This window comes from Cimex lectularius, unplaced genomic scaffold (genome assembly GCF_000648675.2).
Source record: "Cimex lectularius strain Harlan isolate CLEC.00 unplaced genomic scaffold, Clec_2.1 scaffold36, whole genome shotgun sequence".
NCBI lineage: Eukaryota > Metazoa > Arthropoda > Insecta > Hemiptera > Cimicidae > Cimex > Cimex lectularius.
Window position 1 is genome coordinate 2,273,752 of NW_019392648.1, and position 17,143 is coordinate 2,290,894.

The following is a 17,143-nucleotide window of genomic DNA, read 5'->3' on the forward strand; positions in this document are numbered from 1 at the left end:
AATGCCTGATCCTTTATTATTATATTCTTTATATCAGTTTATGTTAATTTAGAATAAGATTGTGATTGGCATTGTGTACAGCTGAATTAGTCAGGCAGATAAGAAAATTAGAGTTAATTCAATTTTTACATCTTTGATTTTCAATGTGTTTCATGCTCAAAATATTTATAATTAATTAAATACGTGCCAAAGTGTAATGATGGTTTTTTCACATGAAAGATACGCACAACTGAGGACCTGTAGGAAGCCACTGGCTGTAAGAGCCTAGGAAGTCTTAGCGGATTTGTATTGAGAAAGGAGGAACTGTAAATGGTACCAGAGACAGACCCCAGACTCCTCACATTTACCGTATCCCATCTTCATAGGGGTCGAAGATCCCAGAGGGTGTGAGCTGCAAGGGTATATAGAGGGACTGATAGAAGGGATGTCTTTTCCCCTCACGGCAAGGCAGGAATGGTACAAGTGTGTACACGTAGCATAATGCATCAATAACATGTTAAAACCTTTATAATGTGCACGGATTTGGACAGTGCAGTTTCACAACTCAGGAGAAAAGCCTGTGTGGATACACTAATAGATAAAATATACAAACAATTCATGCTGGATCCCTAGGCTTAAACGGATAGTCAGGAATAAAGAAGCAGTCAAAGCAGCAAAAGAGGCAGCAACATTGCAGGGAAGAATAACGCAAAAGATAAATGGGAAAATCACTGGGCATAGACTGCCAAATTACAGCAGATAAAGCCTGGCGTTGGTCCCTGGTCCAAGTTCGCCGGGTTGAGAAGAGAAAGCGCCATACTAACCAAGTTACGCATAGGTCATACTAGACTTACAAATGGGCACTTGTTGTCAGGAAAGAGAGAGTGTTGTGTCTATTATGTACCAAAAGATTGCACCAAACATATTTTAAAATTTTCAATTCACTAGTTTCGTGGTCTGCTTGACAATTAATATATTACAATTAATTAAGGTTTTCAGTTGAAATAAAAAAGTCAATTGCACGAGCGGGATTCGAACCCACGATCTTCGGCTGGATATGCCACTGATCTAACACTTGAGCTATCGTGACCTCAATCCACTAGGACATCAACTTCCCATCTCAACTACACCTTTCGAATTTTCCCTCCTTTTTGCCATTTTTCAAATGTCTTGTACTCAATTTGATTCTCGGCGACAAATGAAATGGCCACGGAGAGCTTTAGTGAAGGTATACTTCATTTTAAACTTATTCAATTCACTAGTTTCGTGGTCCGCTTGACAATTATCAATTGAATCATGACAATCAATCAAATTGATTACACGACATGTGAAAAATGGCAAAAAGGAGGGAAAATTCAAAAGGTGTAGTTGAGATGGGAAGTTGATGTCCGAGTGGATCGAGGTCACGATATCTCAAGTGGTAGAGCAGTGGCGTATCAAGCCGAAGATCGTGGGTTCGAAACCCGCTCGTGCCATTGACTTTTTTATCTCAACCGAAAACCTTAATTAATTGTAATATTTTAAAATGCAGAAAAAATAAAGGCTGCAAAATGAGCAAAAAGTTCTTGCTGATCTACACGTGAAAATATGGCTGATGTTTTGGTGTCACTGTAAATTATTAGCATGAATAAGGGTTCAAGCACAATTAATTATTTCAAATTAATCGTGTTATTTCTCTGTCCCAATATGGTATCCTGCCTAAGCACTCAGTCTGTCCAAACCTCATCTCACATGAACAGTTTATATTAAATTGATTAGATTCTAGAGTCTTGCAAATAGGCAGCATTTATACGGGACATAGCAAAAGTGTTTGATTCCGTTTGCCATAGGATATTGCTAGGCAAATTGGAGGCCTATGGTATATTTGGTCCTTTTCTTCAATGGGTTGCTAATTATTTATCTAACAGAAGATTAATTGTCAAAATTGGGAATCATAAATTTTCCCCTTTTACTGCTTACCTCCAGGGTACCACAAAGTTCCCATATTGGACCATTAATTTTTTTAAATTTTTTAATGACGTTCTTGAAGTATTTACAGAGGATTTAAAAGTTTTGCTATTGGCAGATGTTTCGTGCTGTATCTTTGCAGACATCTCTTTCATCTCAACTCATGGTGCGAGAAAAATCTTCTATTTTTAAATTACAAGAAATGTCCTAGTGTCATTCAGCATGTCACCCAACACTTAATTTTCCTTCTGAAATGAAGGAATAATTCCCGAATAATAAGCGTTGAAAATGTGCGGGACCTTGGTGTTATATTATTTGATTCTAAATTACATTTTCATGAACACATTATTCAGATCAGAGGTAGAGCCATGAAAACGCTGGGATTTGTGATCAGAAATTCAGTCTTTTTCTAACATACCAGCCCTTGAACATTTATTACATCCTTAGTTAGATCATATCTTGAATTTTTCTCCACAGTTTGGTCCCCTTTATATTTAAAATATATTAATAAAATTGAAAGTAGTCAACATAGATTTTTAAGATTTACAGTATACAAAAAATGTATTCCTAATGACGAGATTGACTACAAGCACTTAATGTCAGAACTTGGTCTAATAACTTGCGAGAAGCGTAGAATAGTTTCTGATTTAATTATGATATGTGATATTTTTACATGGTCATATAGACAGTTCTGAACTAGTATCTTTTATTTCTTGTACCGTTCCACAAAAAAATACTAGTTCGTTAAATTTATTTCATGTTAAATTTTATAAAATAAATTACACTTATTTTTCATATATTCCTAGTTCTCTAAGATATTTAATATGTTAGTTATTGATATTTTTAGTTTATTTAGATTAGCTTTTAAAAGAAAACTGTTATTAACATTATGTTCCTAAAAACAAAATATTTTATTTTACCTGTTAAACTTTCTAAGAAGTATATTTTATGCTTTGCAGAGTTTTCAAAAAGTTTATATATTTTTTGTTCTTGGCTTATGTTACATTTTGTATTGATTTATATAAATTGTGTGTTAAAGGATTAATAATCTATAAATAATTAAATAAAAATACACACTAAGGAATATCAGGTACTCTGGAGTGGGAATGTGATGTCAGAAGAGTTGAACTAATTTATTAGCGTAAATGTGTTTAAACAGCGAGGAATATCAAAAACTCTGAAGTGGGAATGTGATGTTTCCATGGGGGTTTAAACACCAATGGATATTGAGTACTCTGGGATAAGTGTGTTGCTTGGAGAGAGAAAATAATTTATTAGCGTGATTGGAGGAGGAGGGGGTTGAACCTGTCCTGAGGAATATCGAGTACTCTTGGCGTAACTGTGAGTGGAGATATTAGCAGTCTTAATATTCCACGACAATGACTTACATTTGCTTCCAGCTATTTTGCTGGGGGGGGGGGGCGAGGAGTGTTTTTGTTGTCTGCTGACTCTTCACCAGGGCATTGAGTGTAGTTTCCTAAATGCACTGTCCGGATGTTATTGGCAGGCCTCTCGACACTAGTGGTGTTTCAGGGGGATATTGGAAGTTGTTATATATATTTTCATGTTCTTTTAATAGTAATTTGACAATCTGAGGTAACTTATGAGAGGTTAGGAGGTTAAGAAAACAATATGCAGAAAGTTTGAGACAGTCTGGCAGACAAAATTTAAAAAAAAATCTGTTTAAAGGGCATAGGGGCGATGACCATTTGATGTTTGTTAGCTCATAAATATTATATACATAGTCATCCAGATAAGAAATTGGAGTTAATTCATTTTTACATTTTTGATTTTCAATGTTTTTTGATACAAAAATGTTTATAATTAATTCTCAAATACCTGCTGATGTTTTATGATGGTTTTTCATGTGAAAGACCTGTGCGTTCTGCACTCATCTATAACTCGCCATGCAACTTATGATGAAAATTCATAGCTAATAGGGATTGAACAATAGATCATAATAATTTATTTATTTATTTTATATTTGATTAAATATTAATTTTCCTCTAGAATTCTCTGTATATATAAAAAATACCTATCGAAAACTATTTTTACATTCTTACTCAAGTTATAACAAATTACCATTTTCAGAAAATTTTGACAATTTAGAAAGCTACTACACAATTTATTATGAATTATAAAAAAAATGGTGTTTTAGTGGCTAAGGCTACTTCATGATTATATAAATATTTAAATATTAAGGTATTAAATATACAGTACAGTTTCAGAGTGCGATATAATTCTGACATTAACATTCACTTATCTTTTGCCATTAAGTACTATAATTACATGTTGATTAATTGCATTAAGGACATATAATAAAATACACTATTAAAATTTTTCTAAATAATCCATTTTTTTGTTTAATTTCAGACCTTATTAATTTTGATACAGCTTGTGTAATAATGTATTATATCGATATCAATTTTGTACAGAATGAAACAGCCCAGGTTCATGAATATTACAAGTGTTTGAGATTGAGGCCGTTTTAGTCTGTTAAACATCATTTGAACAAGTGAAATACCCATGAATGTTTAAACAATTGTTACGCAGCTTAGTCTTTTGAATTATAATACATTGAGTACACTTTTTCAGTTTTTTTTCTTCTTAGAGGTGGGAAAATCGATTACACTTACATTGTGCACCAAATTGGACCATGCTTTTAGTTTAGGGAGTTTTCCATTTTCATATATTTACGTAAATATCAGCATTTATTGTTATACATATATAAAATGATATGACATTAAGGAAATTGAAGGCATTAAAAAAGTATTATTTTCAAAGATAATTTTATTCCTATAATTACTACATTTTTTTTCTTAATCTTAACCTAGTGTTTTAAATTATAAATTATGTAATAATAACAATGTATTCAATATATATTCATTTTGTATTATTTAATTTAAATATTGATTCTCATGTTAGTCCTATATAGAAAAAATATGTTGAGACAAAAAAATTACACGTAATTCGACGAAAGTATTTCACTTTTTCTTTACATTGAAATTTTTTTCTTTTTCTACCTCTCTCTCTTTGTTATTCGGAAGGCACGGGTAGTAAAAAATTACAGGATAGACTGTCATTTAGGACGGATATGTTAGAATACATGTTTTGTGCAAGGCACAAATACTCGAAGAAGACACATTCCTGGAGTTATCCTAGGCCTAATATAATATATATATCATTTTTAAAAAAGCATTGTGAATATTTAAAGTTTATTACAAATAATTTTTAACCTTTTTTGTGATATGTCCTTCGTTTCTTCATTTATTACAAAATCTTTTTTTAATGTATAAATGTGTAATATATAAGTGTAATTTTATTATTTATGTAATTTCTATAGGACTAAACCAGTTTCACAACCTACTGAACAATATAATACAATTACATTGACACATCAAATAAATATTTTTAAAATAAGTTTTAAAAATTTGTTTGAAATAATATAAAATCGATCCACATTAATTAGCTACTAAACTAAAAGAGATTTTACACAAAATAATTTACTTTTCTTTCTTTAATTAATAAGAATAACAAATAAGTACAATATTTTTTTCCCATTGGATTCCATTTTTCTTCATTGTGTTATTACCGTTCACTTTTTTTATTTTATTTTTTTTAAGTACCATCACGAATCTTAAGAGATTAACAATTTTTAAAAGATAAATATAAACATACTTTATAAGTTTATTTTTTCTTATACAAGAATACTGCCTTCGCCCAGTTCTTATACATTACAATACTTCATAAATGTGCTATATAACAGAACGTGATGTATTGTAATGTGACGTTTTTTATATATTAAAAAAAATATATTTTTATTGTGCCTAGTTATTAGTAGTGGCCAATTTTTTTTGTTAGTATAATCATGATTAAATTCATTTTCTAGATGAAACTTTTCACATTTATATAAATTTTACTATTGCAATATAAAATATTTCATGCAAATTAGAATCAAAATAGCATTTGGAAGCCTTTTTCTTTGACAAACTACCTCTACATCATGAATTTGAAAGATGGTTAATGAATAATTTAGTCAAGGAATAAGTCAATTGTTAGAATGTATCTACACAAATAACCATGTACAATTGTTAGTCGATTAAAAATATTATAATATAGTAATCATAAGAAACAACAAAAGCCTTTATACAATAACATTTTAAATTATAAACGGACTAGATTTTTACTTTGGAGATTCTTTAATTGAAACTCAGAATCTGTGAAAATAGTAGTTTAGAATTTACATCATTATACCCAGAGCATCTTGGCCACAATTTATTTTTAATATGATTTGGTGCAAGAATTTTCAATAATAATTAGTTTTTTATTTCTAAAAATCTTAAATAGTCACTTACATATAAAATTACATGTATAATGGTTTGAATAATAATTGATAATTAAAGTAATTAATATTTACATTGAGAAATTATTACTTTTTATTGTCCTTCAACACAAATAATAATTTAAAGACTAGATACCAAATAGGAAATTCTATTTCTCAACTTACAAAGATAAGCGATCTTATTATTCCATTTACCTCTACAAGACATTAGGACTTTTGTTTTTAAACAATAAGGGTAACAAAAATAGCAAGGAAGATAGTTATAACCTATTCTCTTTCACCAGTTAAATATATATTATATAAAAATGGTTCAATACAATATAAATGAGTTGTATTTTTATTTAAAAATTCCAGTTAAAATAATGAAAATAAAGAGAAAAAAATGACTAAACATGAATTATTACAATATAACAATTTTTTTAAACAACAAACTTCCGCACGTTTGAGCAAAAATAAAATTCTTTGTCAACAGTTTGTTTCTTTTAAATGCATAATTTTACCCATTTTGGATGTTATTCTTGAGTGATTTCAATGTGGTCAACAAAAACTAAAATCCATTTATTGCAACAATAGATAAGAATTTTTAAAAAAAATTTGATTAAAAGATATACTGTAAGTGCAATTCCTTGAAATAACAAGCAAACAACTTGGGTCTAGTCAATTTAAAAACATAACTATTGCATTAATAAAAAGCTCTTCTGTGAGCATAAATTTTAATGGATTTAATTGTCTATTTTAAAAAAATCTAAAGTATTTTGACAATGAAGTCAAATTACAAAAAATAATAATATAGGTATAAGTAAAAATAAAGATATCTAGTTTCCATTGGTTCCCAAGCCGATGTCAGTTTGGTAACTAGATTAAAATAATTATTTTAAATAAACTTATTCTAGTTATACATTTCGCCAGTTGATGATCGCATTTTATGCAATTACGATTTGAATTTTTTCCTCCAAAATATAAAATTATTTAAGTAAATAAATATAACAACCGCGTCTTTTTTTTAAAATCATTTAATCCTCCTCACCACCTAATTTGAATTTCAAATATCCGTTATCAAGGTATGAGGCTTTGATAACTCAAACACTCGAGAAGGATATTTAATAAGATTGCACAGCTTACATTTTACACGGCCTTGGCTCCTTTTTTTGCTTTTATCTTTGGGTGTTAAACAGCACTGCGAAAAAATAAAATAAAAATAAACATGCCTACTTAATTACCTAAGAGTTATTACACTAGGTCACTGAAGTCTTGCTTCTTGAAGTGTAGCGGCTTGTGCGGCTGCAGCTGTGTACGGCGATAATCCAGTAAACGTCCCAGCAGTTGCCGCTGTCGGGATTGTAGCTGTAGCTGCCTGAGGGAGTGTCGCATATGTATAAGGTGTCACATAATTTGCTGCACCTGTCAAAAAAAAAAATAATAAGAATTTTTATTTCAAGATATATTTGCCAAAGTACAAATGGCAGTAGAAAAATGTTTGGAAAAATTTAATTTTTCCCTATGGGCTGTTTTAATAATCTTTAACTGAAAAAATATACATTTTATGACTTTATTTTAGGAAATATCACGTGCTCTGTGAAAAGTGTATTTTATATTGCGCAATATTTGTCCTACAATATTTGTAGTGTGGCAGAACAGAACCCCCCTCCAACATATTTTCAAATGGGGCCGTGTATTTTATTCTTCCTGGGGACAAGAAAAGGTCGAGGATCTCATAGCCCGTGAAACAAATTGCAACTAAATTAGAATGGGCAGATTCAAGACGGAAATAGCGGCTTAGTTTGTCCTCGTATCCTCTGCCAAAATGGACCCAGGCCAAAATTAGCTTTCGTTTAATCTATGCAAAATACACATAATCAAAATATTTTCCGTACTGATAGATTTGGCCGGGAAAAGAAGTGTTCGTGCATCCACAAAAGCCAATTCATCGATTTAAATTGTTAAACGATAGCCGAAATGGTGACAATACATTTAGGGTGGCGTGACTTGTGAAATTATTGTGAAAATAAAATACACGCAGTCGAAACGGTTGTTACACCGTATTAACAATGTTTGATGCAATAAAATAATAAAAATAAATATTCTTACATTTATTAAGGTTTTTTCTCATTAACATACTTAGTTTGAAAAAGCAAATCAGGAAAAGAGAGAAATATTTCTCGTCCTTTTCGGATCATCCTGATCCGCCTGTTCGCTGTTTTTTTTTTTTTTTCTTCTGTCAGACGCATTTCTCATTAATTGTTCAGGGTAACAAGGTAATTCTTATGTACATGCATTTGACATGCTGTTATCTTGCCTCATCCTGCTTATACCAACCACAGAGGCAAATTGCCGAAACTCGTCTGACAGACCAAAACTGAGATTAGGCTGACCAAGATGGCCAGAGATGATCAGACAAAACGATATCTACAAGTACAGAAATATTTTTTTTATGTAGCTAATTAAATGAAGAAAGAAAGATCCACGCGATTTGATTGTGTTGCATGTCACAATGATGATTGTAATCAGGGGACTTGATGACTTGTTCCTAAAATTTCTCGACTAAATCAACCCCTTATTAAAAACCAGGTCAAACAATCTCTTTTATATTGTATTGAGAAAAAAATCAATTAACTAACTTAAATAATTAGTAAATATTGACTTACCAGCGGTTGTGTATGGATCGAAACCGTTTGCGTACTGAGTTGCGGTAGGATATGAACTGGCCGCTGCTGCTGCTGCGACCGCTGCTGCGTTTTGGTATTCGTAGAACTGCGATGCTGCCGCAGCGACTGCTGCCGCGTGGCTCAGCGGTGCTGGAGGAAGCGTGACGAGACCGGACGGCGCCCCGCTTGCCGCTGTCAGGTACGGACTCTGGTACAATTGATAGCTCGGAGGCATTCTGAAAACGGAAGACCATTCAGACATGTGTAACGACGGGGCGAAGAAGAGAAAACGAGTTAAGCGAAGAATACGAGATGTTTGGGAAAGCCACAAGAGATATTTATATATATACATCATTAAAAATATTTACCATATAAATTGTAACAGTTTTTCTAGTAATTGCACATGGTTGGTTAGAAGAGAAAACCCTAATTTGAGTTCATATTTGGGTTTTAAAAATATCGATTTTTTTCAGTATTTAATTTAAAACCGGTTATTATCGGTCAATAAGCACGTGCTTATTTATTAAGCTACACGGTTTGAAATATAAGTTTGTGCTGCACAGTTAACTTGACGGAAAATTTAAAACTTTCTTTGCCTACTTTTATTTTTTGAACATAAACCATTTAAATTACAACGAAAAAGTTCCATTAGACAAGAATTAAGTTTGCTCAGGAATGAAGCATTGACTAGCCAAAGCCTCGAAGTACAATTATCAAGGCTTAACTTTAAATTATTAAAAAAAAACATTAAAGCATTCGTTAATAGTTTAAATTATTATTTATCATTTTTAATCGCTTTAACAAAATTTCCATAACTCTTTTATGAAAATATAATCTCCCGTTTTCTTTTTATCTAGTTCACTTGGAGACTTGTTGAATGAAGCCGATACAGGAATGAGAATGGGATTGTTTAGTTATTGATAAAGGTGTGTGATAAGAAATTTTAAGCCCAGGGCGATTGATGTTTTGAAATTTCGAAAGTTGAACGAGCTTCGGCCAAAAATGGTAATCACACGGTTAATTGCCAATTAAAAAACGACTAAGTATAAAAAGAACACAAAGAATTATATACATAGCATTGAGATAAGCCATTTGTATTTTTGTAAGCTTAAGAAAGAAAGATGGTAAAGTAAATATTTTTATGTTAGTAATAAAATGTAATGATATAAAAGAAGTTGGACAAAGTTTTAATTTCCAATTTTCAAATTCCAGGAAAATACATTCTGAAATAAATTAAAAAAGATATAAAGATATAATTTATAGTTTATTACTATGGGGAGAAATTTTAACTTTAAGGAATGAAATATTTGAAGAAATAGTTTTAAAAAAGTCATCTTAAAAAATAAAATAATTAATGAAATATTACAAGATTATATTCTAATCTAACCATTTCTAAACTAAATTATACTTTTCACAAACCAAATTATAATTTTATAACCAAATTAAACTATTCACAAATCTAATTATATTTTTTTAAACCAATTAAACATCTCAAACTTTTTTCTAACCAAATTAATTAATTAATAATTTTGATTATTACTAATTACTCCCAGACCAGATGACCTTTTTTCCAAATCAAATGAAACAACTATTCACAAATCTAATTATATTTTTTTAAACCAATTAAACATCTCAAACTTTTTTCTAACCAAATTAATTAATCATTTTGATTATTACTAATTAATCCCAGAACAGATGACCTTTTTTCCAAATCAAATCATATTTTTTCAAATCAAATTAAACTGTTCGCAAATGAAATTATCCTTTCCAAACCAAATGACTACTAAATTGAACTATTTACCAACCAAATTATTTTTTATTTCAAATCAAACCAATTTTTTTACACCGAATTATATTTTTTCGCAACCAAATTAAACTATTCACAAATCTATTTATAATTTTCAAACAAAATCATTTTTTTCGAACAAATTAAATAAAATAAAATTAAAATAATCTTTTGTAAACAAAATTATACTTTTATCAACCAAATTGCACAAGCCAAAGCGAATTACACTTTTTTAAAATTCAAAATTGTATTTTATGTGGGGGATTAAACTAATCTCAGCCAAAGGATGCTTTTTGTCAAACTAAATTTCATACCAAATTATATTTTTATCAGCCAAATTAAACATCACAAATCAAATTATATTTTTCACAAAACGAATACTTCCTTTTCAAACCAAATTAAACAATTCCCAAATCAAATTATAATTGCCAAACCAAATTATAATTTTCATATAAAATTATACTTCTTTCAAAGGAAATTCTAACCTTTCAGCCAAACCAAACTATTCCTGAAATAATTTATGTTTTTTCCAAACTCAGTTACATTTTTTCAACCAAATTATTTTTTTTCTCAAACATAAATTTATTTTTTCAAAAAATTAAACTAAATTAAACCTTTCCTACCAAATTATGTTTTTCCTCGCCAGAATTTTATTTCTTCAATCAAATTAAATATCCCCCAAACCAGTTTTGTTCTCAAACCAAATTATACTTTTATTACATGGGCAATTAATTACAATAAAAGTGTAATTCGGTTGAAAAAAAGTAATAAAATAAAACTTTTTTTTATTTTAAAACAATTTGATTTCATTTTCAAGTTAAACTGACCAAATTCTACATTTACAGCTCAGATGCAGATGAGTGAACAAGATGGATAATATTTAATACAATTTTTGATAGGAATTATATTACGAACAATTTTAATCAATTTTTCAACGCATCTATAAAGAACTTAATGCACAGATTTGAAATGAAAATTACACATTTTATATAATTTTTTTAAAACAAAACGGCAGCTGGTATAGGCTGCACTATATTATGATAAATTGTACCATCCAACTATTATTTCCACATGAAGACGATGGTTTTGACACCTTTTAATTTTTAAAACGAATAGAAATCGAATGTTCAACAGGAAGGCAAACTTAGCAGAAAGCATTCTTTTCGGGAACGGTATTTATTCAGAATTAGCATACCAATGGAAACGATTTGAACAATAAATGTTAGTTCAAAGTGCTCTGCTTTCCACATGGGAAGATCGGAATTGAATTAACCCCGGATTGAGGAACTGGAATTATTTAATTTAACGTAAAAAAAAAGTTTTATGCTAAAATCATGTACGTGAAATGATGATTGATATCAAACTTTATTATAAATATATGTTATTATGAGAGTTCAGAAATATTTTTTAATTGATTCCTTGTGATGCCTGTTACAGAAAAGCAATTCGACTGAATAATCGATCGACTGAAACTAAAGGATTGTCATAAATTTCAATTAATTAAGGTTTTTAGTTGATATTGGATGGTCATAAAATTGAATCAAAGCGGATAATTCATATCTTTCACGGATTAGATTTAATTTAAAAAAGCATATAAGACATTCAAAGAAGAAAAAATAACACAACCGCACAGAAAGCATATAACACATATAAAGAAGAAAAAATAACCGCTAGCGATTTGTCAAGATCGAAAGTGAATAATAATTATTCAAATTGAGAAAAGTGCGTGGTAGTGTATGTTTAAAAATTAACCCAGCCTTCCCCATAGCCCTAGGATTCTTTTTGGACGAGGGTGACTCCAGCTACATTACGCTCAATAGACGGGGGTGAACTCGTCCCCTGCACGCACATGCATATGGGGATGGGGAGCAACCCTTTGTCCTACTGGTTAGTCCAGTTCGCCAACATTAACGCCTGACGTCAGCTGTCTCCGTGTCATTGACACTGGGGAAAAAAGCGCCCTGAATATCCGTGATTTTTGCATATACAATAAAGCATTTAATTCCACGTGTATATCCGGCAAAAACCTCGGTGGTTGCAAAAGTTCAAGCTCAGATTAGCAACAGATTGAGGCGCGAGCGATAAAAGGAGGACTGAGTAGACAATAACAAAAGTTAGGCAGAATAGTGGAAGAAACTGCAAAATTCCAGCTGATAATTGTTAATTATGGATCGCTACTTACAACATTTGTCAATTCTCTACGTCAATAATTAGTAATCTGAAGGGAAAAAGTCAACGAAATTCTACTATTCCTAACTAACCTTGTAGATGCAGTAACACTTTCGAATTAATGATTTGCGTCATAAACTTTATTTCTAGCCTTGCGAAACAGTTCAAAGAGGCCATTCTGATGCTAGCATAAATTTTACGATAGAATAATTAAATAATTAGTTGGAAAATTAAATAATTAGTTGGAACGTTTGGATGGAAAAAGAAGCTTAGATTATCGTTAAAAGATGGAGAAAAATTAGGCCGAGGATGTCAAAAATATCAAAAAGAAGTATTTTTTTTTATAATTACAAAAATTTTATAAAATGTATATGAAGAACTGCCAAACTTTCGGAGTAAATGCCAAAAATGGAAACGATTAATTTTAAGGAAAAGACATCATCCTTTAACTAAAGTCTTTCGAAATAAATTATGTATTATAAAGAGGCTTGCTAAAAGAAAAAATGCATAAGCAGCTATTGCCAGGTAGATTTTAGAATAAATATATTTCATATAACAATCTAAGAATTGACATAGTTAGATGGAACAAAAGTTTATATGAATTAATTAGAAAAAAATACAACCAATGAAAAAACAAAAGTACAGTTCAATTGTTTCAAATTTCTATGTTCATTCTGTTTAGTCTATTTTATGTCATTTTGCAGTTTATTTTAAGTAAAGAAGTTTTTACCTCAGCCTTTGCCAAATATATTTTATCAGAGACCTGCTGAAGAAACGCTTAAAATCGCGATGTTGATTTGATAATACATGTTTTAACGTAATGTTTAGAAAGATAAGTTACATTTTCGTTAACAGCCAAAAATATAAAGGAAAAAAAGACTAAAAACAAAAAATGAAAAGAAGAGTAGTTGTAGATTAGCGTGTTTATTTTATTCCTTGGAACATTAGAATTTGTTTGGTAAAAAATAACTATTAATAATTATTTACAGCTTTTACAGCTACAGCGACCATCCTCATCGCCATGAGATTAAAATTCACGATAAGATATAATTTGTTTTTATATTTACATAGAAAAGGAACTTAATTTGGGTTAATAGCAAAAATATGAAGATTCCCAATGGAAAAAGAAAAAAGCCCAAAAACGTTAAAAAATGGATCATGTACACAAAAATGTTTCACGTTGGACGATAATTTTATTAAGCTTAATCAAAATAAGCTTAAATGATTCTCAGTAGCAAAAAATATGAAGATTTAAAAAAATTCAAAATGTAAACAAAAATATGCAAAGCAGAACAAGTTTCAGGTGGGACGATCATATTGTCAACTTGAAATGTAATAATTGAACAATAATTGGTCTAAATTTTAGGTGAAAAGAAGTTTAAATGATCGTTAATAGCAAAGAATATAAAGAATGTCAAAGAAAAAAAACTAAAATGGCCAAAAATGCAAAAACAAAAAGTTTCATATTGTGACGATCTTTTTGTTAACATTAAATGAAATAATTGAATAATTGGTATAAATTTGTAGTTTAAAAGAAGCCTAAATAATTGTTAGAAGCGAAAAATATGAAGATTTCGAAAAAAAGCCAGAAAGGACAAAAGTGTAAACAAAAATGAAAACAGAAACATGTTGGAACTATCATTTTGTTAACATTAAATGTAATTTAACAATTGTTATTGATTTAGTTTCAAAGAAGGTTAAAAGGTAGTTAGTAGCAACAAATATGAAGATTTCAAAGAAAAAAATCAAAAAGGCCAAAAATGTAAAAATAAATAAAATATGAAAAACAACGCGTTCTACGTTGGGACGATAATTTTGTTATCAATAAATGTACTAACTCAATAATTGTATAAATTTTTAATTCAAAAGAAGCTTAAATAATTGTTGGTAGCAAAAAATATAAAGATTTTCGAGACAAAAAGCCCAAGTTTTAAGAATATTATGAAAAACGGAACATGTTTTTCATTGGGACGATCATTTTGTTAACCTTAAAAGCAATAATTGAACAGTTGGTGTAGACTTTTAGAACAAAAGAAATTTAAATGATCGTTAGTAGCCAAAAATATGAAGATTTTCGAGTCAAAAAGGAAAAAATGTGAGAAAAAATATGACAGACAGAACATGTTTTTCATTGGGACAATCATTTTGTTAACCTTAAAAACAATAATTGAACAGTTGGTGTAGACTTTTAGAACAAAAGAAATTTAAATGATCGTTAGTAGCCAAAAATATGAAGATTTTCGAGTCAGAAAGGAAAAAATGTGAGAAAAAATATGACAGACAGAACATGTTTTTCATTGGGACAATCATTTTGTTAACCTTAAAAGCTATAATTGTACGAATAGTGTAGATTTTTATAACAAAAGAAATTTATATGATCGTTAGTAGCCAAAAATATGAAGATTTTCGAGTCAAAAAGGGAAAAAAATGTGAGAAAAAATATGATAGGCAGAACATGTTTTTATTGGTAAAATCATTTCGTTAACCTTAAAAGCTATAATTGTACGACTGGTGTAGATTTTTAGAACAAGAGAAATTTAAATGATCGTTAGTATACAAAAATATGAAGATTTTCGAGTCAAAAAGGAAAAAATGTGAGAAAAAATATGACAGATAGAACATGTTTTTATTGGTAAAATCATTTTGTTAACCTTAAAAGCTATAATTGTACGACTGGTGTAGATTTTTAGAACAAAAGAAGCTTAAATGTTCGTTAATAACAAAAAATATGAAGATTCTCAAAGATATAAAAGCCAAAAAAGTAAAAAATTTGCAAGATCATTACATTACCTCTGTTTGAAAATATAACCAGACTTCTATTTTGGACTGGTACACTCCATCGTTAAAAATGGAATATTGAATAGTTCAGTTTGGCAGTAAGATAATCTTAATCTCAAATTTCAGCTAAAATCCATAATATTGTGTTCATAACATACCGGGTGATAATAAATAAGATAAAACTAATATATATGATATGCTAGATTTTGCTATAGACCGGCGTTTCATTTTTCTCAATAAGTCATTATAAAATTGTTCATTTGCATAACTGCACGAGTGCAGATAAGGTTCGAACGACGTATTCCTAATCCTGCCGGGGTTTCGGATACCGGGGGCTTTAGTAGGTTGATAAGTTGAATTCGGAGGGAGGGCCACGAGGGTGATTTGAACGCAGATGCAATGGGGTCGCCTCCACCCTCGGATCTTGGGCATGGGGTGAGCCTCCGTATCGACCGAGGGGTGATCATGCGCGTCAAATCGACCCCAGACCCCTCCTTCCAGCACGACGGCCCTTTTAGAGATTTGAACAACATAAGGCTGGAAGGCGCTTTTTCCAGGGCCTTGACGGTTACCTTCCAGCAGATGGAACGTACGATGACAATACTTCGGATGTTTTTCACCCCAACCGACTCCGAACACTCTCGGCTTAAGAAGGCGAATCAAGCTATTAGAAACAAGTGATGTTACGTCTGACTTTTAGCATGAAATACGAAAAATGGTTTTTAATTGTCTTACAGAATAGCTTTTTGACAAATGATCATGATGAATCATAAGTCAACCAAATATTCATCAACAGACCTAAATAGACACAGTCAAATGGTGTCTTTTCATTGGTTCAGTACAACACAAATTTGGGGGTTCAAAATTTATTTTCGACATCTCAAACTTACCCCAGGAAAAATTTAAATATTGAAATAAGTGTTTTCTTAAAAAAAAATCAATCTATTATATCGTTGTAATGTTTCTTTAGAAGGGAGTTAGCTCAGACAGAATATTCATATCGAAATTGTCAAAATGTTATTTCACCCTGTTAGGTTAAAACGGATAATAACGCATCAGATTATCCGTTCTAAATCAATCAGTTCTCCAGGTGGAAAATCAATTTCACAGATGAAACTTCAGGTTTTTTCATTATATTCATAAAAAAATCAAATTGCAACAAACAGTACACAGGTACACCGATTCAAAATTATGCCCAGTGGCATTCCCTCTACAAATAAACTATGGACTTGAATTTACGACCAATTAACTGGAATTAATTAAACAGTTAAGAATCCACTAGACCGTTTTTCAACAGAACTTCTCCGATCCTTAGAAACAGGAAAATTGGTGGCACCCTGAGTTCTGACAGATTTATATTGACAGGTTTCTATGTGAATTTTATGTTAAACCAGGGAAAAATAAATTAATTAACCGCTGTTAAAATTAAATTACCATGGAAGTCTGCAGGCAGTTTTGGTGTTAGACATCCACTGTGCTTTGAGTGAAAAAGAAAAT

At 30.4% G+C, this 17,143-nt stretch overlaps 1 protein-coding gene across 3 annotated transcripts in view; it reads right to left on the reverse strand.

Moving 5' to 3' along the window:
* Positions 1-4,940: 4,940 nt before the first annotated feature.
* The window catches only part of LOC106668479 (RNA-binding protein 24-B-like), an 85,157-nt gene continuing 72,954 nt past the window's right edge, over positions 4,941-17,143 (reverse strand). For 2 of the 3 annotated variants that reach the window (XM_014397286.2, XM_014397282.2), the window contains 2 exons: positions 8,914-9,149; positions 4,941-7,669 (listed from right to left, as the gene is read on the reverse strand). In XM_014397286.2, coding sequence (XP_014252772.1) covers positions 7,509-7,669; positions 8,914-9,149 — 397 coding nt within the window. In that variant the 3' untranslated portion in view covers positions 4,941-7,508. The remainder of the gene's footprint in view (positions 7,670-8,913; positions 9,150-17,143) is intronic. The other variant, XM_014397285.2, reaches the window with a different exon arrangement.